The following is a 26,868-nucleotide window of genomic DNA, read 5'->3' as shown; positions in this document are numbered from 1 at the left end:
ACAGACATAGATAAAAGGGTCCTGCTTACAATCTATGGGATGAACATGTTGTTGGTTTCTTTGCCATTATTTACTACAAAACAAAAACAACTTTGTGTACGTGGACTCACTGCCTCTTTATAGTCCCCCTTACTAACACAACTAGACTACCAATAAGCCTCTCACTCCATTCTCCGTTACAGACATTGCACATCGTTACCTGAATAGAAAGAAAAAATGACAAACAAAAACGTGATAAAAAGTTTTATTGATACTATATACATTTATACATGATTTATCTGCTGTACAACATGTAACACTAACAAAACATAACTAAGTATATGTAAATCAAATCTCCTCTGTAACGAGTCTTTAAGTCCATTGTGTTTCCTGAAAATGTGAGGTTTGGTATTTTCTCCGTGCCTGTGACGTCAGTCTCTGTCTCAGCTCTTGTACTTCGGACATCAGAGCTCGCTCTTTGCTTTCCAAGTCCCCCCGTCCTCGATCTAGTGAAACTATGAAAAGATTGACAAAATAAATGTATGCTGCATTTTTGCCAATGGAAATATCTGCTTTCTGCAAAATGTTATAAAGATGTTTTAGGTGGTAACCAAATAAACAGATGTAACTAATGGAGTAGGACAAGGATTCCCCCTGCCACTTACACCTCTAGTTCCAGGGATTATAGTATACAGACTACAGAAGCACATGAGACGATGCTCAGACACAGGACATACGTACTAGTGTAAATCGGACATATACGAAAGATCCAGATGTTTGGAATTGTGGGTTAGAGATGGCTGCATATTAGTTAGGATTATGTGGGAGTTGAGGCATAGAACCAATGCTAACAAATATAAAGCAGCTAAAATATGCATTACATAGTAGTAAAGAGAGAGAGAGGGAGGGAGGAGGGGGGGGGGGGGGTATGGCTACAACCAAAGTGGGCGATTATCCTTGCAGGAAAGAGGCTTAAATAATAACCCTCCACATTATAGCAGACTATAGCAGACTATAGCAGACTATAGCAGACTATAGCAGACTATAGCAGGCTTAGTGTTCCCTCCACACCTCATCTCAGCATAAATTTATCTCAACCTTTCTCTTATGTTGCTGACCTCTGGAACTCCCTTCAAAACCCTTCAAGCAATTAAATGACAAAACATTATATGCTGTACTCTATGAGCTATGTACATCACATTGATATATTGCTTTATCATCTCTAACCTTCATTAGTTTCCACTTTGATTTAATTGAAAAAACAGAGGACTTACAATGAGCGGAGGAGTTGGAGGACGACACGTCGTTTAAACAAACATTTTGTGGTTTGCTCTGACCATCTCCGTCAATCTGCGGAGGATTTTTATCTGAAGGGCTGGGGTGCAAGTCACGAAGCCTTTCTGCATAAAATAAATAAATGAGAAGTCACTTGCATGAGGCGATCCTGGAGTGTTCTGCTTTCACCTCCTTCAATACGAGCACTGAGAATGAGCTACGGGAATCAGCACCATCTACAAAATGTATTTCTGACAGGGTTACAAGGCAAATAAATGATACGTGAATAAAATGGAGGATATTTGGCTTTAAATATGTACTTTCCACAATTTAAAATATAAACCCATAGAGCTGAGGGAACAGTTGGAACTTAGCCCAAATTTGACCCCTGCACCATCAGTTAGTGCATTACTGTGATTGTACAGGCTTTTCCCTGTGTAAAGATCAGAAATACCAAAGTAGTAGTTTATAGAAATTGGAGGCAAACGTTTGTTACTATAGCAGTATAACTTCTAATTTGTAAAGAACGGTAACGTTTGCACCTTTTATGAACAAGTATGACTGGTGATGTCAAACAAACATACTGGTTAAACAAACCGCTAAATATTTATAGACAAAGATGCAAAAATAAGAAGTGAAAACAAGGTGCAACTTGGTATATGGCACAGGAAAAGTATAGAGAGCGAACGAGCCAGGGAGACTGAAAGTAAATTATGAAAGCACAGATTCCACCGACTTATAGACATGTGACATCAGTCTGTAAATGTGGCGCAACTAACATTGTCCATCAGTATGTAGCTTTATTCCAGAAGCCATCTCAGATAACACTTTAAATATATCTCAACATATTCTTCAATTTCAAAAGCTTTATCAAAACAATTATTAAAATATGATCCATGTATACAACTTGCTATAAAAGCAAAAATATAGTTATGTCTTCACTACTTTTCTTTTGTCCGGCACGAGGATAAGCGTTCTGGGATATTACATTGATATAATTAGATGAAGTTTTTCCGAAAAATATATTTCATTTTGCAGAACCGATAATAAGCTAAAATAAACACTAGATTAGAAAAATGCATACTTCTATCTAAACGATTAATTGATTTTGGCAAGGTACAAACCAAAATATTCATCCTCAGACTCCTGTAAGACATCCTCTGGCTGCACCTCCTGGACTAAAAACTTTCTCCTCTCTGCATCTAGTGAAGACTTTGCCAGTTGTTCTGTTTCCAGCTGCGCTCGTCTGTTTGACGCTTCTGCCCACTGAGGAGATGGGAAAGAGAACAATATGGATATGATCAGCGAGTCACTGTGTTACGCAGTCTCATGGCCACAGCAGAGCGAACGTATAGAAACAGATAGAGAGGAGGATGACATCCCTGGCTGAAAGAGAAGTACTGTACTGTACTATGGAGTCTCCATGGGTCAGCCGCAGATGGACTACTACATTCCAATATGAGAAGGAATATGATGTACAGATATCAGACCGCATAACTCAGCTATACACAGCAAGTATTTATATACACAACATTCATCCTTAGCTAAAACGAACATCTGGAGAGAATTTCATTAGGTCTAAAAGCGCTTCTTGCCTTTCTGGTTTCCAGCTCTTTAATGACATCACACAGCTGCTTCTCCTGCTCTTTAATACCCTCTGTTAATTTCACCACTTCTTGGTAACATTTCCCGCGCCGCGAGCCGTCCTGCTTCTGTGTATGAAGAGCTTTCAGTTTCCACTCTGTTTCAGAGCATAAACGGTCAGCTTGTGCCAAACTGTCTTCAAGCAACTACAGACAATAATGAAAGAGCAGAATTTGTGTAACCGATAACAGCAATACTAGTAATATGGATGGACATTGAGACGTAGGACAAAACTCAATGCTGAAAGTTAAAAGTAAAGTAGAAATGAAAGATTATCTGCCCAGCCTCTAAAAACAAATACTAAACATAGAATATGTGCAGGATAGAGATTCACTAGATAAATGCTTGTTTTGGGGAAGAAGGCACAAATCGTAAAGAACAAATAAACATTTTTACATGACCTGTGTATTATGTGAGCTAAGTAATACATATATAAAATAACTGATGTGTTCACACTTAGACTCTGTCCTGCATCATTATTATCTTGTCCAGAGAGCAGTTATTGTGAGGGTGGTGCTTCTTTATCTTACAGTAGTGTAAAGTCAGAGCTTGTAAGATTGGTTTAGACATCTCCAGGGTAACGATGGAACCTTCACAAAGCAGGGTCAGAGGTGTCCCAGCAAGCCAACTGACATGCTGTGCTTTGTGTTTTAAGTGTTTTTCCATTTCCCATATCCCATTAGGGCAGTGTTTTAATGATGCAGGTGTGGACTCATCTACATCTTTTACTTTTTTTTAACTACACGGCAGGAAAGACCAGGATGAGGCTGAACAGTGCATGTTACATTCAGGCTTCATATATAAAAATGTGAATTTGGTGCATGTTGTATTACACAAACTTTTGCATCAAGCCCCCCCAAAAAATCCCAACCTTCTGGTCCTTGAGATCAGATTCAGATTCCATCAGTCTCCAAAACATTTGATCTTCCAGGTCGGCCTCTCTCTGGTTGGCATCTAGTTCTCCTTTTACTTCCTGTGCCTCCGCTTCTTGCTCTTTAGCCAGTTGCTGTAAAATAAATATTCTGTTTAACTAGAGCACATAATAAACTAAAAAGTGACGTTTATGATTGTATCACATAGTAGCAGTGGCTTCATTTCATGATACAATACAACATTCTAATTGAAGACGTAGATGACACAGTTCTACCTGTTCATAGAACCGTCTCTGCGCCTCCAGCTCCATCTGGCGGATTTCCACGTCTTGCACCACAGCCGCAGTTTCCCTCTCTCGCATACAAGTCTTCCTTTCGATCGCGTCATCCAGACGCCTCATCTCCATCTTGCGCTGATCCTGCTGATACTTCATGAAGCGTCTTCTCGCTGCATCTAGGAACTGAAGTTCCTTTACTTTGAGCTCTCGTTTTACAGCTGCCAGCCTAGGAAAGTGAACACGTTGGTCACGTCACATATTACTTAGCCATTTATCGTATATTCCCATTAAACAAGTAAAACACCATTAGGATAAGTGCTATGTTAAAATGTGGGCAAACTCCTTTTTTCTAAATAAACTAAAAAAACAGATACAGTTTATTTCTGTATGCACAGTCCAGTTAGTCTCACTGAGTCTGCACTAAAACAAATGTGATGTTACTATTAATATGTGATAAAATAGGAGTTACCAGCCTAGAACTTTAATGATCACAATGATTCTGATCACAACCTCCTTTCCTTCAGCCTCATCTTACCTCGTGTCCTCCCCCCTGCACCCAAATTCACACAGAGACACCTAAATACTCTTATAACCCAATCCACTTCTCACTAAAACAAACTATTTTCTCCGACGTCTGCTTGGACCTGTCCTAATCAGGCTGCTTCTATCTACAACGAAACAATTGCTTCAGCCCTATACAATGCAGCTCCCGCTACCACATACAGTCTCCGACGATCCAAACCCCAACCATGGCACAGCAAACAGACCCGCTACCTGCAAGAGTGCTCCGCACTGCAGAGCACCACTGGAGGAAATCTCGTTCCTATCCCGATTTCCTCCACTATACATTCATCCTTTCATCTTACAGCGCTGCCCTTTCAATTGCAAAACAAACATTTTTCAAATCTAATATCCACCCAGTCTTCTAACCCTCACTGCCCATGATTTTGCCACCTACTTCAAAGACAAAAGCGACACCATTCGACAAGATATTTCCTTGTGCCAAATTCAACACACTACACCCACAGTCAATACACCCCCCAATCCACCCTTTAATTCATTCTCTCCAGTACCTGAAGATGAAGACTCTGCACTCATCTCATCATCTCACCCTACAATCTGTCCCCTCCCAACTTCTCCGCTCCCTCTCATTTAAGAGGCTCAACAGTGAGCAGTACATAGCAGAACATGCTAGTGATCCGCTTAAATGGAGTGTGCCCGAAGCCTCTGCCACACAGCACATACAATAAGCCCCTTCCCCTGTACCTCTGTCTCTGTGCACAGAGCCTGGGTTCTGGAACACAGCACATACAATAAGCCCCTTCCCCTGTACCTCTGTCTCTGTGCCCGGAGCCTCTGCCACACAGCACATACAATAAGCCCCTTCCCCTGTACCTCTGTCTCTGTGCACAGAGCCTCTGCCACACAGCACATACAATAAGCCCCTTCCCTGGTACCTCTGTCTCTGTGCCCGGAGCCTCTGCCACACAGCACTTACAATAAGCCCCTTCCCTGGTACCTCTGTCTCTGTGCCCGGAGCCTCTGCCACACAGCACATACAATAAGCCCCTTCCCTAGTACCTCTGTCTCTGTGCCCGGAGCCCGGGTTCTGGCACACAGCACTTACAATAAGCCCCTTCCCTGGTACCTCTGTCTCTGTGCCCGGAGCCTCTGCCACACAGCACATACAATAAGCCCCTTCCCTGGTACCTCTGTCTCTATGCACAGAGTCTAGGTTCTGGTGCACAGCACATACAATAAGCCCCTTCCCTAGTACCTCTGTCTCTGTGCCCGGAGCCCGGGTTCTGGCACACAGCACTTACAATAAGCCCCTTCCCTGGTACCTCTGTCTCTGTGCCCGGAGCCTCTGCCACACAGCACATACAATAAGCCCCTTCCCTGGTACCTCTGTCTCTGTGCCCGGAGCCTCTGCCACACAGCACTTACAATAAGCCCCTTCCCTGGTACCTCTGTCTCTGTGCCCGGAGCCTCTGCCACACAGCACATACAATAAGCCCCTTCCCTAGTACCTCTGTCTCTGTGCCCGGAGCCCGGGTTCTGGCACACAGCACTTACAATAAGCCCCTTCCCTGGTACCTCTGTCTCTGTGCCCGGAGCCTCTGCCACACAGCACATACAATAAGCCCCTTCCCCTGTACCTCTGTCTCTATGCACAGAGTCTAGGTTCTGACACACAGAATAAGCCCCTTCACCGGTACCTCTGTCTCTGCTGCAGAAGCTTTTGTTCCTCTTCCAGTAGAAGTTGTCGTCTCTGCTGCTCTGCCACTTGGAGAAGTTCTTGCTGCTGGTACCAGGCTTCATCTTCTGCTCTGCGCCTTAAAGCCTCAGCTTCCATTTCATGGGTTATTTGTCTGTGGGTAACAACGAGAGCAAAGGAGGCGTCAAGACTTCCAGCAGAATGTGTAACAGAATATACAAACCCAACATTGTTACTCATCAAATACACGGACATACAATTACTGTTTCTATTGTATACACTCAGTGGGATATAACTGATGAGATCTGAGATGGAAAACGGCTTAGGAATCCTAATAGACAGAGTAGCAGCACACAGTACCAGGCAGTGGCTGCAAAGGAGAATAAAATCCTGGGATGTACAAAAAGAGGGATAATACAAACATAACTGTACCAATGTAGAAGTCACTAGATCATATCTTGAACAATACAGTTTTAGGTACCGCACCCAACGATCAAAAAAGAGATAGGTGATCTAGAGAGGGTTGAGAGGCGGCAAAATCATTAATAAAAGGGAATTAAAGAGATAAACTATAATAAAAAAGGTTAGCAAAAATTAGATTTGTTTACTTTAAGGGGAAAAAAATGTGACCCAATTAATATGTAGGAATATATCCAAGGTCATAAGGATTTGTCCTTTTTCATGGACCATCAGTTTAGAAACGGGTTCTTCACTGCAAAGTTATTTAAGTTGCAGAAATCCTCATCACAGTAACTGAATTTAATAGGATAACCTTCTTGAAATACTACTTGCAGTTATCATTGATAGTGAACATTATGGGGGGGAGGGGTATATTCAAGAAATTAATCTGAATACCATGTTTGAAAGCAAAATGGAATTGTTTATCATGGTGAGGTATCAGCAACAGTGACAATTACAGAATTTATGAATGATTAACCTTGATGGACCTTCATTCAAGTAAATTAGAAGACATTTAAGGACATGAATCAAGGTCCCTATATTGACACTAAAATAACGAATCACATAAAATTTGGTAAATCAAAGGGGAACTGCCAACTCCATAAAGACATAAATAATAACAACAACAACAACAACGTTATATAAAACTTATAACAAATCAGGCTAATAAAAACATAACAGAAGCAGTACAATATACACTACAATCATTCATATTAGTGTGTGACATACTGCAATATACAGGTGATCACATATAACAATTTATGGCATGAATATAGGATTAGAGTGTAATTTGACTAAAAATTATTTATTGGCTACATATTCATGATCTAAATATACAGCTATAACAGATGAATTGTTAAGGTTTTTAGTAATTTCTAACTAAGATTACAGGCACATTAGAATTGTTTGTACTTGTGGATTGATCATTCAACGTGAACGTGAAACACACACTTGTGAGAATGCAGCCGACCAATCCACCAGGGATCGCCGAAGATCATCCCGTGAATTGATCGGCTGCATCATCCAGTGCATTGATTGGCTGCATCATCCAGTGAATTGATTGGCTGCATCATCCAGTGAATTGATTGGCTGCCTTCCTATTATTGGGTCAACCTACAAAATGGCTGCCTCCAACCATTGCAGTGCAGGCGCTGGGTACATTTTAAGTGCCAACATCAGTGCTGTAACAATACATCAAGCGACACAACATAACGAGTCTGAGCCGGCTCTCGTACCTCTCCCGTAAGTATTCTAGCTCTTCCTGCCGGATCCTCCCCCGCTCCTGGCTTTGATAATCCACAATGAACTTGGGATACTTGTTGAATATCGGATACTGTTCCTTAGTAAGCGGCACAAACTCATTCAGGAGGCGCTGAGGGTGAATACTGGCCGGGGTAGAATCCATGAGCTGGTACGCTTCTTTAATCATGGTGGCGATATCCAGATTATTTCGGTGATGGAAAAAATACTATAAAATACAAACAAACACAAAAAGACAAAACACATAAATAACAACAGTATAATAAGAGCGTAAAAAGGAATTGGTGGCATGTATGGGAAAATGTCCAGAATTAAAGGAATTTTCCACTTTTAGAAGTTTGTTAGTAAATAAATTTCCTTTACTAAAAATGTTGCTTTATATTTATGGTTTCCTTCTGTGTTTCTTTAGCCTACATTGTGCTTAGATAAAGCACATCTCTGCTCTATGGACAGTATCGCTTCCGATGCATATAGCAGCTCTGAGCTCAAAGAAAATAAAATAAAAGGATTTTGAATGTAATTTAAATGTAATTTCCGTCACGCATTTATGGAGACGTGGGGTTAAATGTCCTCACCCTAGGAAGGAAAAAGGTAAAAAAAAAACAAAAACACAAACACAGAACTCCTTCTTCCTAAATTCTTCAATTTGGCTCCAAAAGTTGAAACTCCTCCCACTCTACACGCCCTAGGATAGTATTTTTTTTTTTTTTTTTTTTTTTTTAACAAAGCTCAGAGGACAAAACAAAGAGGAATTGACTCTCCAACAATAGCAGCAGAAAGACAGAGCCTTACCAAGGAGAACAGGAGAGAATGAGAGAGTTAAGGTTGGGCATCCAGTGTCCTCCAATGGACTCAGAAAAAAGGACTATAAAAAGCAAAGTATAACAATCCAGTAAGCAGATCCATCAAATACAGGACTTTTCTTGGAGCAGATGTCACAACGGGCCTTTGCCATGCTAAGAATGTCCTTGTACCATGACTTTCTCGGACAGTCCAATACCTCCTGAATGCCCTCTTTATCTAGTTTAGCACCTGTGGAAGCTTTGCTACCAGAGAATACTGGTAAATCAGACCAAAGTTTCAAGGTACTGATATTGCGGCCAACACCACCACCTTTGGACACCTGGTCCTGGAGCTGAAGCTCAGCTCTATATCTTGCGACTCAACCAAGTTGTCACTATATCGACATCTGGCTGACCCCTTCTGTCTATACTCTGCTAGAAGACTTCAGGATAAATGGACCCTTCCCAGTTTCTTTAATCATCAGACTTAGAAACAGGGTTTTGTTTTTTATTTTTAAAGTATGCCAATCCTATGGCATAGTCCGACTGGATATTCACAGCCCTTCCTTGCAAGAACTGGAGGCCTCGCACTAGAGATAGTTGAAAAGTACTCCGATTTCCAAACACATTTACCAGGAGGTTTGACTCCTCTGGAGTCCAAAGACCCTAATAATGGCACTGAAGATTGACAGTCACCCAGCAAAAAAGACTGGTGTCCATTGTCCAATCCGAAACAGTGAAGAGATGACCCTTGTTAAAGTTGTCTCCTATCAGACAACAGAGGAGCAACAGACACACCTATGAGGACAGTCTGATGAACTGGCTGAGCAGATAACGAGACTTATTCCATTTCGAAATTTTCTCCACCTGGATCTAAGAAGAGTGGAAGAAAATTGTACCGCATTGAACATCGAGACCATTTTCTGGAATGCAAAAATGAACAGATACCAGTCTGCGAGCTAACAGGAGCTTACAAGTCCCTGAACAGAGAGGATCTTGCCCTCTGGCAAGAACACTCGCTGGTGTCGAACTGCAGCCCCAGGAAAACCATCCACTGGGAAAGTGTCAGGTTGGATTTGAACCAATCATGAAATTTAAAGTCTGAGCAGTCTTCACAGCATGTGAATTTAACAAGGCTGGGAAGCATGCCGTGATCAGCAGTTCATCTAACAAGGAATGACCGACATTCCCCTGGATCTCAGAAGGACAACTACCAATGCCAGGATATCCATGAACATACTCTGTATGGTTGCCAGGCCGAAAGGTAGAGCTTGAAATTAAAAATTATAGGACTGAACGGTAAATCTGTTGATGACAGACCTCAAGGACTCCATCTAGAACTTGTTCACCCAAAGTTGGATATTTAGGGATTTCAGGTTCAGTATGGGTCAAAAGGATCCTTCTGGCTTCTAAACTAAGAAGAAAGTTGAGTAAAAACCCAATCCCTTCTGCTCTTCTGGAACTTGAACAACTACCGCTGAGGAAATCAAGGACTGAACGTCTTCCCATAGAGAAAAAAACAACAACTTTGCTTTGTCTCCAGAAAGGCCAGTGGTGAAAAACCGTCTGGGGACTTCAGATCTATGATGAATCCCTGACTTATGATTCCGCTCACTCAGGCGTCCAAACTAGAACCAAGCCACTGGTCCTGGAAGAGAAGACGACGGGCTCACGCCGCGGGTACTCCCGGGAAGACAGCGAGCTGTGATGCCAACTGTTTGTCTGAATTCTTGGGAGCTGGATATTCAGGTAAACTTGGTGTACTACAATGAGGACCCAGGAAGCTTTAAACAAGATATTCTAATTCACTGAGGGTTTAGAAGCCTGCCCTTTACTTTGCACTCCATAGGTTAGCAGTAGGGACCTAGCCCAGGATAGTTACGCAGAGTTTTAAATGTCAGAGTTCAGATCTCTTAGTTACCCAGAAAGATTTTTTTCCTCTCAAGAGCCCACTTAAAAACTAACATTTACTGGCTGGTCTCATACTGAGCATAATGTTTGGCAACAAAAATGCAGCACAATTCACTCTTCAAGAAATTATACTTTAGAGTCAAATGTTTAACCATATTTATAACAGGACAACGGCTAATGCTGTGAGTTGGGATTTGGTCTCTGCATTAACCTGGGTCACGTTTGAATACCCAGTGGGGAGTCACTGTTCTAGAAGAGGAGTCAATTTACTATTTCTAGAAAACCATCATCCAACGGCTAATAGCCCCTCTATCAATTAAACATAACATCCTTTTTGTGCCATTACCAATGTAGTGCAATTTTCAAGTGCAACCACATTCTATATTGGAAAAAAAAAATCATAATATACCTTTGAATTCCTGATAATAAGACTGAATTTATCCATTTGTTTATTCATAAACAAAAGAGATACGATTACACTATATGAGGTTAGGTCATACTATAACTTTTGCACTTAATCTACCGTAGTTGCTATTTGTGTGCATATAAAGGCTTGGCGGTGCTCATGTCTATACAATGAATGGAGTTAAGATATTCTCTATGCACTGGTCTGGAAATCTGAAGTTATCTGTGTATTAATCTATCTTATGTATATAGGCTGTAATAGTTTCTGCAATAATGCCTGCGGGTCCTTTGTTTCCTTATGGGGAAAAAAAAAAAAAAGAAAGAAGAGGAATGGTTTTAAATTTACCTGAAAGTCTTCCTTCTGTCTGCAGTGCAGTAACGGGGACCGGGAGCACAGGATATAAGCCACGACCGCCATCAGCAGGAAGGACGGATGGTTAGAAAACACATTATCAAACAGCTTCAGCCATTCTTCCCTTGTTAAAACCTCAGAAAAAAGTGTTTCCAGCAGAGGCCAGGCATAAATCTACAGAAGAGAGAGCTCAGTGTCATCACCTTCCAGGAAGAGCTCACACTTTACTTACTGCAGGAAATAAAACCAATATATAGACATCCTATAATCAGCTTTATATATACACCTTTATTTGTGCTACAGTTATATAGTTGTCACATCATTTCTGAGTCCTCTCATTAAATATTAATCAAATTAAAAAATAAAAGTTTTCAGTAAACCTCATACAATACTATTACGCTGTACTGAATTTTTATCAATATGTAAGTTTTTTTGCCAAAATATTATAAGATATGGTCAAGGTGGGCGAATTCGAGGCATGCGATCAGTTCGCTGGCAGCGGACTTTGCCCCAATATAAATTGCTAGCGGGGATCTGTTAGCGGAGAGGAAGGGGTCCATTTACCACCAGTATAATCACACTATATATTTCTACCTGATTTCCACTATGGTTATACCTTTTTTGTCAAGGTTCAAGATGTATACTATTATAACCCTTATGTAGCATTAAGTTGGGAGATGTAGACAACAAATTATATTATATATTTTAAATGATATATTTCATGATATATTGCATCCCAGCATACTCAATCAAATATGTATTGTGAAGATTTAACGGTGTGTTATTGAAATAACTTTTCTGAAGCTGATTTAAGAGCAGATGTCTAAATATTTTCCATGTGTAACTACATCATTTATCAATGTGTCCATGCTTTCTTTGTTGTTTGTTAAGTTTTTATTTATTCTATGTTAAAAAAAAAATAAAAAAATGTTTTAATGCAATATGTAAGTTTTTTTATATTGTTACTTGTTGCCTTGTTATTTGTACGTAATTCATACAATAAAAACAAACTTCTCTTCTATTTCACTTCTTTGAACAATAAAATGCTGAGTATTTAGAGTCCGTGTATGAATTGGATTTAAAGGCATCACCAAAACGCAGATATTAAGGGACCAGACGGCTGGAACGCTGGATCCAGCTAAGTAATAGTTAAGATTGTCATGTATATTATTCAACTCGTTAACTTGCATTGCAATCACATGTATGGTACACAAATAATCTAATACACAATTATTTAGAAACGGGATGACTAACTCTTACATGGAGCTTTAATCAAACTTTTTTTTTTTTTGCACAAACTAAAAATGTCTAATATAGCAAATTTACATGGTATAAAAAGCTATATGAAATAAAGTTGTTGTGTGCATGGACTGTAAATCACTGTAGTGAGCCAAACTTATAGCAACAAATACGGACCAGAGAGGATTTTTTTTTTTATTAATAAGCTAAGCTTTTCTTCCAACCAATGACAAGTGAGGAGGCCACATCTTTCTACGCTACAAAGTAATAAAGACACTATCCTGGCTTTCCATCTTTCGTCTTAAAGTTAAAATTTAAAATACATTCAAGTCAAGAAATGTTTACGTAGCAGGTACTTATATACCGTATTTCCCCAAGTATAAGACGCACCCATGTATAAGACGCACCTTAATTTTGGGGCCCAAAATGAAAAAAAAAGCTTCCTGAGACGACTGGGGTCTCCCACTGCCGGCTGGACGTCCAGCGCCATCTGATGCTCTGAGCATGCTGCCCTCCTGGCGGTTTACAGATTCCCGGGTGCCCCCGCCTTCTTAGAGTCCCCCCTGGCCCTGGTGGCTCCTAGCTGAGTGCCTTACCTCTCGGAGCGCCTATCACGGCAATTGTGGCCTGTTTCCGGTGGAGACCAGGGGATGGAGTTGGAACAGCCAGACAGACCCGCTACTTCCGATTACGCGGCGGGACTTCCGGTTCACCCGGATCGATCAGAGTCAGCACCTTATCACTGGAGCCTCTAGTGCAAGTTACCCCCACTGCTCCTCTTAATCGCTGGGTTAAAGCTCGCATAGGGATGGCTCCTGCCAGCGGGGACACGCTATTCCATACAACCAGGGAAGACACGCTGTTCCATACAGCCAGCGAGGACTCCTCTCTCCTCTCTCACATCCAGGTGCCGACTTCTTCATTGAGGTAAGTAAGACTTGCAGTGTATAAGACGCACCTTTTTTTTAGACCCAAAATTTGGGGGAAAAAGGTGCGTCTTATACATGGGGAAATACGGTAGTTCTCTCCTTTGCTTATGGGTTCCCAACATTTTGGTACAACAATGTCTCTATTCATACCATACACTGCTTTTATATGAAAACATTCCACGTATACTGCATACTGGTTTTATAACGTTTTATAACGTGCATGATACAAATATGTCACTCACATGAGGATTTCTCCATTTTAAGAAAAGGTACAAATAAAGACTAAAGTGAATGGTAAAGAGGGTTGGGTGACACAGAGGATGTATCGGTTACCTGGGACGTGACGTCAAAGCTCACAAAATGCTGGAGAAGTTCCTTGTCATGATGGGCCAAAACGTTCTCCACCATGCTAAGAATGTTGATTGGAGGATTTGGAAAATATTCAAACCAATGTTGACACCAGTTGGCTACAGAGAATAACAAATTGTAAGATGAGGTTGTGACAAATCTGCAGTTTTAATATCAATTTATTTTAACTATGGATTTTTTTTGGGGGGGTGGGGGCAGTGGGGGTCATGCAGGGATAACAACCTAGCATCAATTTACAGCAAAGACCATTGACACTCAGTATTCATGGAGTGACTGTACTTCTCTGGTGACAAACGCATCACATAAACCAAACCTAGATTTGTGCTCTAAGAGGGTAAAACATATAAGGAAATACTTCAGTGCACACCCCTAAATAACGTACTTATCACTGTAGCCACAACTTCAAAGCAGATGAGTTGGTTGTTTTGGAACAGTTTTACAAATGGGAACGTCAGCAGAGGTAGGTACTTTGTTTCTCCAAATATCGCAGACCAGTGAGCCAAAGCGGACAGTGTCCTAGTGAGCAGTGGACAGAAACACCAATATTTAGATGAATGTGACCGGCACTCACAGCGATACAATAATCCAAAAGTAAAGTCATCAAACCTAAATGTTTTTGTTTTTTTTTACCATTTCTGCTACCAAGATGGCAGCAAACCTTACAGAGTCATAACTAGGTCAGCTTTTACCAAGGGGGTGAAACAGACAGCATGCTGGGCGGATTAAACTAAGCAGAGATTTCAAGAAAATGCTAATTGTCATATTCATGAAATATTACTGTAACAGAGTAAGAGAGTAGGAGAGAGCTGGTCACCTCTGTAGGACTCTCAGCAGCTTTCTGCTCTTGATGGGGTATTCCTGGTGGAGCAGGAGGTACTGGGGATGGGTGCCCTTGTCGGTGAGGCTGCTGAAGGCTGCGTGGTTCTCAGGCAGCTGGAGCAGAGTGCGCCATATAAACATTCTGTGTAAAAATAAAACAACTTTTAATCCAGAACCTGGGACATTTACTGTGACCATAACATACACTCCGCATGACTGATCAGCATTGCTGAAGCTTAGAAGTAGAAGATATAACATACTTTACAAACATAAGAAACATGATTGTCAGTTATCTGCAACAAGCTAGGATTTCTACATTTACATTAATGAATACTGTACATGGAAAGAGCAACTTTCCGACCAAAGAAAAATCATATAAAAACGGAAATCAGGCCAATAACATCTCAACAAATCCCTTTTATTATGTAGTGCTACAATTCATCCCTAGTATCCCAAATAACCAAAGAAGGAAGTCAGACTTGAACCCCTACAATCTATTTTGCACGCAGCGGCTAGATTGATTTTCCTTGCAAACCGTTCTTCCTCTGCTGAGTCACTCTGTCAGTCTAACACAAGACAACAGCCCTCTGACCAACATTGCTGTGTGACTGATCACACAGCCCACTCAATCCTTTTACCTTTGCGTTCTAGCTGGTCCATTGTGCAATATGATGTAGCACGTGCCCTTATGTTTCTAACTCCCATTGTCCCATAGATTGTAAGCTTGTGAGCAGGGTTCTCTTACCTCTCTGTCTCTATGTATTACCCAGTATTGTCTTATTAATGTTTGTTCCCAATTGTAAAGCGCTACGGAATTTGCTGGCGCTATATAAATAAATGTTGATGATGATGGAGGCTTGATTGAGCTTATTAAATCTACATCCATTTTAAAAGCATTGAATAAGACAACACCACAAACATGTAGATACATGAACCGCATTAGATAGAGGTGCTTTGACACCCCAATCTTCAAAGCGGCAGGAGCCTCAAATCACTAATCTGTGGTGCTTCCGCTCTCTATTAGTCTGTCGCTTTCTGGGGACATGACGGCTGGGCAGGCAGCATGAATTCCATACAAGTGCTGGGGGATCCTAGTCTTGACGCATTTCATTACCTGTATTTTGCCGGATACTCTCCAAAACCTTTCAGCAAAGCTTGAAGCCGTTGCTTGTTCAGCCCAGCTGGTAAGTCGTTCTACAGCAAACACAAACATCAGGCTATTAACAACATGACCAGAATTTTTTTTTTCTAAATCCATTGTCAAAATGTCACATGGATATAATACAACATAAAAATAGTGACACAAAATTAGTTGAACCAAACCAATAAAGAACACTAAAACTATGTGCAAATTGCGTCTACATGTAAAGTGATAAATGGCTGCTCATCTTCATGCGGAGCGTGAGCAGGTCTGCAGAACGGATGTGACCTTGGTCTGAAGTTCCCTAGGAAATTGGGTTCCGCAAAAAGAAAATGCGGACCCTCTCCCTAGGGGTACCCAGCCCCGTGCCGACAGGGTTCTGCCTTTAATAAAACTGCCGCTTTAAATGGTCGTCACAGTTGCCGAATATCGGCGATTTGACGGATCTGCTGCTTAATACATTTACCACTTAATGTTTTCCACACTCTGGGTGTCAGGAAAGAAAAACAGACTGAAGAAGTCCAAACAAAAAAAAAAAAAAAAGATATGGACCCACAACCTACCCATGACCCGAACCCCATTGCCTTCCTGACTGAAGTGGTTTAAGAAGGTGTAGGGGGCTTATTTCTTTAACCACGTATTCTGCCTTCTAATGGTTTTGTTTAACCCAATAGCTGGTGTAAATCTTCCTTTGCTGAAGGAGAGACAAACGTTTTAAGTTATAATTTACAATACAGCTCAGCAGAGATCTAACAGAACACACCTCTTTATTGTCCGATGTGTTATTCCCCTCTGGTCGCAGAATTCTAGTCTTAACTATTTCATCTTTTGATTTCCAAGGCCGACACGACCGACCGGCTGAAACTTTTACTCTCTCACTACTTGATCCGGACTTGTTAGCCGTAGAGTCCTTGTCTTTGGTTAAATCAACCACTTTTACAAGTGGTGGAGGGGGCTGCAATACAGAAAGTAACACAATGATCAGTAATGGCGAGAACTATAGAAGAGACTTTGGTCCAGATAAGACAGACATCTCACCTTATTGATTTCTTTGGTCAAAGCTTGGACGCTGTACAAGTGAACACTGCCGTTCTCAATTACGCTGGCAATATAGCGGCCGTTTGGGCTTACAGATGATGTCACTATGCCGTCATCATGGCTGCCGATGTCAAACACAAGCTTGCACGATTGTATGTTGATAAACCTCATTATCCCGTCTTGACTGAGCACCCCAAGAACCTAAAGCAACATGCAGAGCTGATTACACAACATTCTAACTTGGTCTCATTGCATAGTGAATAATAAACAGGAAGAATGGTTGGTCAGATATCTGTACATAAATTTTAGTCATAACAGGGAATCTGCAAAATTGTAAGTAATCTAGGGGCCTATTTATCAAACAAAATCCCACTGTTAAATCCCCGAAAACGGATGTTTTCAGGGATTAACCACAAAAACGTAATTTACCATTATTGCATCGCAGCAGATATCAGATATATCAGATATCTGCTGCTTTGTATCTATCGTTTTACTGAGCACTCCCCATAACAGTGTATGGGGAGTGCTCAGTAACGCTATTTAGCAAATCTGGCATACATTAACATAACCGAAAAGTTTCACTGAAGACGGCTCTGCTCCAAAGAGCAAAACTGCACAGCGCATGTGTGGAGGGATCATGTGATCCCTCTTCGTCACATGCTAATTTGCCTTTTTTCGTTTAACACCAACCTGCTCTGTGCGCATGCGCGCGTTTTGCGATCGGCGCATGCGCACAAGGATTTCAAAGAAGCCGAAGAACTTCACTGAAGGACCGTAAGAGAAAAGACAGTGTTTTTTGGAACGGCTGTTCCCATGTTGATTTTTTTTATAAATATGAGAAATCTTTCAATCCGCATCTATGTGATGAGGATTGAAAAGTTTCATTCATATTTTGCGGTGCTTTGTAAATAGATCCCCAAGGGCACATAATTTCTTTTAGGAATGTTCCACTTTTAGTATTTCCCCTCGCACTAGTACACCGAGCAGGTCTTCGTACTTACAATCAGCGTTACCAAGAACCTATGAAAGTCTACGAGCCACAAACATTGATGGATTCAATGCAATAGCAAAAGTAAATCCGGCTCCTGATTGATGAACGTGCACATCCTAATCTCTAGCACTACGTTCTAGCCAGTGTATCAGACCCGACCTGTCGTCATTGTTCACAGATATTTACCAAAGCGGATTAGAAGCTTGACATCCCCACCAAGCGACAAACAATATGCATGCATGTTACCATCACATCTTATCTAGACTCTCAACAAAAACTAGTCTAGATTGCAAACAGTACAGACAGGACCTGCTAAGCAAAACAAAATAATGAAGAGTATTAATTAAGGGTCGGTCTAATAACCTGCAGAGCCTTCCATTAACAGAGGTTCACAGATTACATCAGTAGAAATCAGAAGGAAAATGCATTTAGTCTGAGATCTGCAGACAGAACAGACCACCTATACAGCCAATGAAGTAACTAGCACAATACAAAGTGCTGTACAATAAGAGGGAATGATGCCCTGACCTGGCTGGAACCGCCATCAAAGTTGTCAGGAAGAAAGTCCAGCTGGCGCACACTGCGCACTACTGTGGGCATCTGGATAATTCTGAACAGCTGCTTGGAACTCAGGCACCACAGATGCAGGTTGTTGGATTTTCCACCAGCTGCCAACATCTTCCCATCCCTGCAACGGAAACACACAAACATCCCTTAGTTCCCAAACAAATCAGAGCCGGCTTCATGGATAACAGAATAAGGTTTCTTGTACTATCTGTTGGGATGAGTTCTGCTACAATCATGAACCTTATAAATTACAACTCCCCCTCCCACCCCAAATACCTCAACCCTAACAGACTTTGCTGTTGAATAGTCTGCCAGACAAGGGCCATGCTAAAATGCCATTGGCATGAAAGTAAAGTACGTGGCCAGCTCATAGCGGGTAAAAGGATGGATGGCATTAGCTTACAGCAGGCTGTGGCTCATCTCATAATGGCTCTGCCTAAGTACATCTTATATAGGTTTGGCCAAGAAACCAGAAGTCTGTTTTTACCATATTTGCTGTCACAGTACTTGGGCTCTCCCTTTAAGTTTTCACAAAATCACATTAAGTCCTGTTATGAAACTGTTGTGGGCGTGCGTATAAATAATAAGGAAAACAATCCTCTATACCAGTGTTGGCTAACCTGTGACACTCCAGGTGTTGTGAAACTACAAGTCCCAGCATGCTTTGCTAATATATAACAACTTATTGCTGGAAGGGTATGCTGGGACTTGTAGTTTCACAACACCTGGAATGTCACAGGTTAGCCAACACTGCTCTATACTGCTGGTTGGCAAGGCATGCTGGGAGTTGTATGGCAGGAACACAAGGGGTTTACCAAGCCTGCTTTTCCACAGCTGTAGGAGATAACTTTTGTCCAGCAGAAGTGTATGTTTCTTTTGTAATCATCAATGGATTTTGATACAGGCATCATCCATGAATTGTTCTTACAGACCATATAGCAATAATATATTCTACTCCTGAAGACTTTTGCTTTCCCTGCCAGTACAGTGAAACCCTGCAGATAGTTAGGCAGATCTCCAGGACTATACCTTGTAATGGCAAATGCTTTATACTGGAACACGGAGGCATCCTCGGGAGCCGGCAGCTGGTATTTGCAGACAAGAGTATCACTTTCCCAAGCAAAGATGCTATTGTCTTTAAAGCAACTCAGGATTGTGTTACTTAATGGGAGGAAAAATACCTACGCAAAAGAAACGAGATGTAAGCTGCATACATATGTACCAGCAATACTAACCATTACAAACATGCATGCAATGATAGTGAACAGCATATTTTTTTTAGAAAAGAAATGGGACTTAAGATGTGGACATATGGCTAGTCTTAAAAAAAAAAATAAAAAAAAAAATAATATAATATACTAAAACAGGAAACTAAGAAAAAAAAATGAAAAAACAACAATAAAGTTGTGAAATGTTTGAGACAATGACTTCACTCTATGGGGGGGATTTAAAGCGCTACGGAATTTGCTGGCGCTATATAAATAAATGTTGATGATGATGATGAATAAATTTGGTGCAAGGTGCCTCCGGAACGTGGCACCTCATGCTGATGTTATAGCTGGAAATTCCACTTATTCTTCCTCGCGAAAAGTGAGCAGCGCTTCCTACCATATTCGCAAGCAATGTGCGCAGCACGATGTCCGCGCAGCACGAAGTCCGTGCACCCCTTAGCCATCACTGAAACTCCCCCTGTGTGAGTGGGTGAAGTCAATACAGCGAGCGCAACAGATTCTCTCAACAAAATCAGGCATCGCATTACGCAGGTTGTTTCACCTAATCTGCAGTGTAGCAGTATATAGTGTAGCTATTTGGTGGGGATTTAATCTGGGACAGTTCAATAACTACCTTGTGATTGCCGTCATTGCTAAAAGACTGGTGCTTCACAAAGCTTGGTAAGGGGTGCGTACATCGAATATGGCACTTGTCTCAGCTGTCCAATAAGGTGCCCAATTCACTATACACGGTCCCAAGTTTATACATATTTTGTTAAATATTGAAATCTGGAACGCACCCAATTTTCCATACGTTTCATAGCACACTGGAAATAACAAGTGAACCGTGAAGGTTGTAGGCAAGTAACTCCCACCAAAGTGCTACATTGGGAGGCCACTACCTATGAAAGGGTGATGGGGCTGCCCTAAAATAAACAACCATATAATAGCCAAACAGGACAAGGGTCAAACAAAACAAATATATAAAGGTGGGTTTATCATTTCCCAGATATTTTCCCGACCTTACCTTTTGTATTCCTACAGATTGCCGAACATTAAGCTTCCTTTTTCTCTGGAAGTTGTCCAGGTCCCAGAGTTGAGCGGTGTCGCTGGACGTGGTAACGGCGTATCTGCCAGAACCGTGTACGGAGATGGATGTGACCGTGGACTCGTGTCCGCGCATCCAACTCACCAGCTCCTTGTTGTCTAGAAAACAAAGTAAGAGGCAGCTAAACAAGGGTGTAAGAATCACACAGCGGGAAGCAAGTTACATTGGAGACAGAGTTCTGGAGCAGAACTAGGAACAGTAGATTTAATGTCGTTATCGTATATAAAGTGACAATCATATTACACAGTTTGTAATCATTCACAACAGTCCCTGCCCTATTGGACCGTACAGTCTAAATTCCCTAGGACAAGTGTCAATTGTTGTCGGACGCTAATAATACGGTACGTTTTTGGACTATGCAGAAAGAAATGGAGCACCCGGAGGAAACACACGCCAAACATGGGGAGAACATACAAACTACACACAGATAGGGCCCTAGATGGGATTGAACCATTACCCTAATACTAGGAGTCAGCAATGCTAACCACTGTGCAGCAGAATATATCTTTTATATTTATACTTAACATAAAGGTACTCTTTCCCCATTCTTTAAAGATTTCCCATGTGAGTATTCTCATGGACTTATGAAGACATTATATCAATGCACAGTATTAAATAATCATGACCCACCAAACGATCTCTCTTTATTTGCATGCAGGTGTATATCTAGGCACATACATGCACTTGGCTTGCAACTAGCTAAGAACAACCACCGTATCCACCCAGCTCATTATATCAGAAGATGTTACATTTTCCTGCAAATACTGCCATCTTATCCCGCAAATCCATTATCTTCCCCATAGAATTGCAAAGTCAAGTGATGTCATAAAACATCATTTTCACAGATAACCTCAACAATCAGAAAACGTGGAAAACATACATTACCTGTATCAAAACACTTCACGGAATAATCGGCCAGTGCCACAAGGAATTCAGACTTCCTGTGAAGGTTAAAGGCCAGCGCAGTGCATGCTTGTGTCGTTCTCTGCACCAGATCAAATCTAGCCGGGAGAATGAACCAAAAAACAAAGCACTGTTATTTGCTGCAAACTGTGTTTCTTTATAAAGAAAGCAAAAAAGCAAAACAAAATAAATAAATAAAAATAAATAAATAAAAAAAAGGGTTTGCATATGCTGTTCATACACAGGAAGCTGCTACAGGTCACAGCTTGGAACCTGTCCAGCCCAATTTGATACCACAGTAAATAATATTCCATACAGCTCTACTGAATGGGACTGACAGGGATCTAATAACACAGTGAACTGCAGAGGCTACTTAGACATACACAACAAGACTCGGCTCCCAGTTTCAGGGAATAAAAGTTGGTCATTTAGGCCCTATGGTCCCTAACCCACCGTCAATCGTCCAAATCAGCCCTTTACAGGTAAACACTTCCTTCACAATCACAGAATTATCATCATCATTTATTTATATAGCGCCACTAATTCCGCAGAGCTGTACAGAGAACTCACTCACATCAGTCCCTGCCCCATTGGGGCTTACAGTCTAAATTCCCTAACACACTCATACACACACAGACAGACTAGGGTCAATTTGTTAGCAGCCAATTGACCTACCAGTATGTTTTTTGGAGTGTGGGAGGAAACAGGAGCACCCGGAGGAAACCCACGCAAACACGGGGAGAACATACAAACTCCTCACAGATAAGGCCATGGTGGGGAATTGAACTCATGACCCCGGGGCTGTGAGGCAGAAGTGCTAACCACTGAGCCACCGTGCTGCTATCTTTAGTTGTAACACATTATATACATACATACGCATAACTTACACTACAGCATTTTAGGCATAGTGGCTCTTTAATCAGTCACCCACAAATGGTAGAGGAAAAGTTTACATTTTTTGGAAGGACCCAAAGTATCTCACCTATTCCTGTTCAGGTTGAACAGATAGATGTTGCCCAAATGATCTCCAGCAACGAAGCAGTCTCCAGCACTGTCAAACACTACCTGTAAAAACCGCATTGTCTTGACATGGGAACCCACAGCTCCATGTACTATATTCACTATAATCCTGCACAGAAACAAGAACACACAATGCTTTATATATATATATATATAATATATATATAATATATATATATATATATATATATATACACATATATATACACATACACACACACAAAATGATTAATATTGCAGGATTAAACTTGACAATGCAGCACATTAAACAAAGTCTCAGGGATATAACAAACAGCTGGTACATTTCTAATATAGCTATTATTACATTATTATTCTGCCATTTTCCATAGAACCAGGACATTTTCAATGTTATATTTGCTGTACTCATTATGATTTACACATCCTAAGCCATAGACACCATTCCCTAAACTCTTGTAAATAATAACTGTATAATATAAAAGCCTATAAATATATAGTATTTATATATAATATAAAAGCCTATAAAAGTTTATGGCCTCCTGGGTTACTAAACTCCATGACGAATTCTGACACACTTATAATTTACTGTAAGGCTAGTTACACAATATACTATACATAAATTATTGCAATATATGTAGAAACTTTTCTAAACAATGCCTGTGTGAGGTCATCATCAATTTATATTGCGCCACTGATTCCGCAGCGCTGTACAGAGAACTCATTCATATGAGTCCCTGCCCCATTGGGGCTTACAGTCTAAATTCTCGAACACACAGACACAGATAGAGAGAGAGAGAGAGAGAGACTAGGGTCAATTTTGAAAGCAGCCAATTAACCTACTAGTATGTTTTTGGAGTCATCGATAAAATCAGTGAGACTTGAGGTTATAATTTCAATGTTCATTATGAAGACTTGTGTATTTTAAAGGAATAACACAGACCTTCGTATAAGTTATTATGAATATTTGAAGTCACCTCATTATCCCATTTAGATGTATAAAAGCACTTGGTCTGCGGCCTCCTAACTTTGTATGGTCACAAAATTCTTCTATGATTTCTAATATCCTTATAACTAACAAAGGGGTACATAACCTCATATATATAATGGATGTTTCTGTAGATCTATTAGGAAGCTAGCGGAACAGGTGATACCATAGGTATGTATGGTAGGGTATAACTCATAACTGCCAACTTTTCCTCATTGGCTTCAGGGAGATCCCGGGGGAAGGTGGGCGTGCGGGGGCGGGGCTTGATGAAGTGCATCATTCTGGCCCCACCCCCTAAAGGATTGTCACAATTTTGGCCAATTACAGCAGGGGGAGGGGCTAAGATGATGCAATATTTACGCCATTAAGCCCCCCACGTCCCCCCCCCCCACCACTAATCTATTGCGGGGGCAAGAACCAGGAGGTTGCCTTGCTCTCCCATGAGCTCTACCAGAAATGTGGGAGTCTCCCGGACATTCCAGGAGAGTAGGCAACTATGCGTTAAAGAAAAGCAGCTAATGAATCTCTAGAGACTGAAGTGTCATTTACATTTGTCTTCACTACTGAAGTCATGTTGTCTTACCTGTCAGTCTTTGATTAAATCTTGGTCTCCATGAAAATGGCCACCTCCATAGGCATCAATACATGGACATAGGACACAAAATCTGAACGGTGTCATCATGCCAAAGATGGCGAAGCCAACCACGTCTTGTACTGGCTCAGCATCAGGGAGAATGCCAGACTCTTCAGGGAGTGAGGGAGATCACCCCTATTTCAGGGAGTCTCCCTGACATTCAGGGAGAGTTGGCAAGTATGGTATAACTTGGTAGGGGTGTAACATAGACGTTGAAGATGTTTTAAGCAGCAGCAAATTGCAAATGTAAAATACAGATAAGAATTGGACACTGGCGTTGTAGCAACAACCATGGGAGACATTATGGACAATAACACATAATAGTTCATGTGAGATAATGCAATTTAATAGTTCTAAGATGCCTATAGATGCATCTCCTGCAGACACAGGCTATAGCACAAGAAACACCTTGACGTGCCTTAAGCAAGTTGCAGTTATTCATGTGTTAGGTAATTGACCACATAACAGCATACTTTTTAACAATCTTGTTTGAAAAATCTAAATATGTTGTATGCACCAATGCACACATCATTAAAACCACATGCCTAATATTGTGTAGGTCCCCCTAGTGCTGGCAAAACAGCTGTGTCCCATCGAGGCATGGACTCCACAAGACCTCTGAAGGTGCCCTGTGGTATCTGGAACCTAGACGTTAGCAGCAGATCCTGTAATTGCTGTAAGTAGTGAGGTGGGGCTGTTTTTCCAGCACATCTCACAGATGCTTGATAGGATTGAAAACTGGTGAATCTAGAGGCCAAGTCAACACCTTGAACTCTTTGTCATGTTCCACAAACCATTCCAATTATTGCAGTGTGGCAGGGCGCATTAGTCTGCTGAAAAAGGCCACTGCATCAGGGAATACCGTTGCCATGAAGGGATGAACTGGGTCTGCAACAATGTTTAGGTAGGTGGTACATGTCAAAGTAACATTCACATGAACGCCAGGACCCAAGGTTTTCCATCAGAACATTGTCCAGAACATCACACGGCCTCCGCCAGCTTGACTTCTTCCATTGTTGCATCCTGGTGCTATCTCTTCCCCAGGTAAACGACACACATGCACTCGGTCATCCAGATAATGTAAAACAACACATTCATCAGACCAGACCACCTTCTTCCATTGCTCCACGGTCCAGTTCTAGCACCCACGTGCCTATTGTAGTTGCTTTCGACAGTGGACAGGGATCAGCATGTGCACACTGACAGCTGCAATGCACTGTGCGTTCGGAACATCTTTCTATCACTAAATTTATCAGCAATTTGAGCTACAGTAAGCCTTCTGTGGGTTTGGACCAGACGAGCTAGGCTTCACTACCCACGCACATCAACGAGCCGTCGGTGCCCTTGATCCTGTCGCCAGTTCATTGATTGTCCATCCTTGGAACACTTTTGGTAGGTACTAACCACTACCTACTGGGAACACCCCACAAGACCTGCTGTTTTGGAGATGCTCTAATCCAGCCATCTAGCCATCCCAATTTGGCCCTTGTCAAAGCCGTTCAGATCTTTACACTTGCCGATTTTTCCTGCTTCAAACACATCAACTTCAAGAACTGGCTGTTCACATGCTGCCTAATATATCCCACCCCTTGACAGCTGCCATTGTAACAAGAATATCATTGCAATCCTTCCCTCCTATAGAGCTAAAGAGGAAGGATTTTAGCAAATGTGCATTCAAATATTCACATCATTATATAAGACCCTCTTAATTTCACCCTAGTTGTAACAATAGTTTGGTCAGAGAATAATATAGACAACAGATCAATGTGTGAATTTAGGAACATATACTTCCCCCAGCTTTAGTGCCCCACTGGATGGCCGACATATATTGCCCCAGAAATGGCATTTCCAAACATCAATATAACTTTTGTTCTCCTATTGTAAATAGAAAATATGTTGTCTGCTTACCCATCACTTGAAGCTGGTGTGGGCTTCCTGTGCCAGATCTTTCCAGTCTCTCTGCTCCCCAAATCCACAGTTTGCATGATGCTTGTAGATGTTGTCAAATGTGGTGACCACTTTTAGGTGAAGATCAGATATAAGAGTGCATTAGGTCTGTCTATGTGATATGGAAATTGTTCCAGTCTGTATAATAAGTCAGTCCAGTGCAAAAACAATCATTTATGTATAGCTATGCATGAGGCAGGTCATAGTGCTTGCACTAAATGCTGCTGGAATTACACAGTGTATGTATGGATGGATCTTTGTATGCTCTGGAGGGGTCACTGCAGTACGTGATGTAGTGTAATATGTGTATATTCAACTATGTACTTGAGCAGTACTTTTGTAGTGTTAGTGTAATTGCAAACTAGTGTGTGTCACAGCTTGATGTGTGCAGCAGTTGTGTGGCTGTGGGTCTATAACTGTGTGTGCAGCAGCTGTGGGTCTGGTGATCTCTCTGTGTGTGCAGCAGTTGTGTGTCTGGGGCGCTCTCTGTGTGTGCAGCAGTTGTGGGTCTGTGTGTACTGGTTGTGTTAGAGCAGCCCTGGCCCCGCCCCCC

At 41.4% G+C, this 26,868-nt stretch overlaps 1 protein-coding gene across 1 annotated transcript; it reads right to left on the bottom strand.

The window, feature by feature from the left end:
• Nucleotides 1–228: 228 nt before the first annotated feature.
• Nucleotides 229–26,868, bottom strand: TBC1D31 (TBC1 domain family member 31). The gene is made up of 21 exons (XM_075214024.1): nt 26,277–26,868; nt 22,733–22,879; nt 21,733–21,848; nt 20,767–20,945; nt 19,558–19,709; nt 18,490–18,649; nt 16,971–17,171; nt 16,696–16,887; nt 15,906–15,985; nt 14,787–14,933; nt 14,355–14,488; nt 13,937–14,070; nt 11,430–11,609; nt 7,961–8,193; nt 6,268–6,420; nt 4,046–4,274; nt 3,770–3,904; nt 2,850–3,044; nt 2,379–2,520; nt 1,254–1,379; nt 229–494 (listed from the first exon to the last, which is right to left on the bottom strand). The coding sequence occupies exons 1-21, from the start codon at nt 26,351–26,353 to the stop codon at nt 352–354; spliced, it is 3,255 nt and encodes a 1,084-aa protein (XP_075070125.1). The 5' UTR covers nt 26,354–26,868; the 3' UTR covers nt 229–351.

This window comes from Mixophyes fleayi, chromosome 5 (assembly GCF_038048845.1).
Source record: "Mixophyes fleayi isolate aMixFle1 chromosome 5, aMixFle1.hap1, whole genome shotgun sequence".
NCBI classification, from domain to species: domain Eukaryota; kingdom Metazoa; phylum Chordata; class Amphibia; order Anura; family Limnodynastidae; genus Mixophyes; species Mixophyes fleayi.
This window is presented reverse-complemented; position numbering and strand designations above follow the sequence as displayed.

What these genes read in the sequence shown, in the direction of transcription:
- TBC1D31 (XM_075214024.1), bottom strand. Translation starts at nt 26,353, where the DNA reads ATGCAAACTGTGGATTTGGGGAGCAGAGAGACTGGAAAGATCTGGCAC. An exon ending in GAGTATCCGGCAAAATACAG is followed by an intron (nt 14,934 to 15,905) that starts GTAATGAAATGC and finishes ATTTTTACACAG; the next exon opens with AATGTTTATATGGCGCACTC. An exon ending in CTTCTGCAGCAGAGACAGAG is followed by an intron (nt 4,275 to 6,267) that starts GTACCGGTGAAG and finishes TCACTTTCCTAG; the next exon opens with GCTGGCAGCTGTAAAACGAG.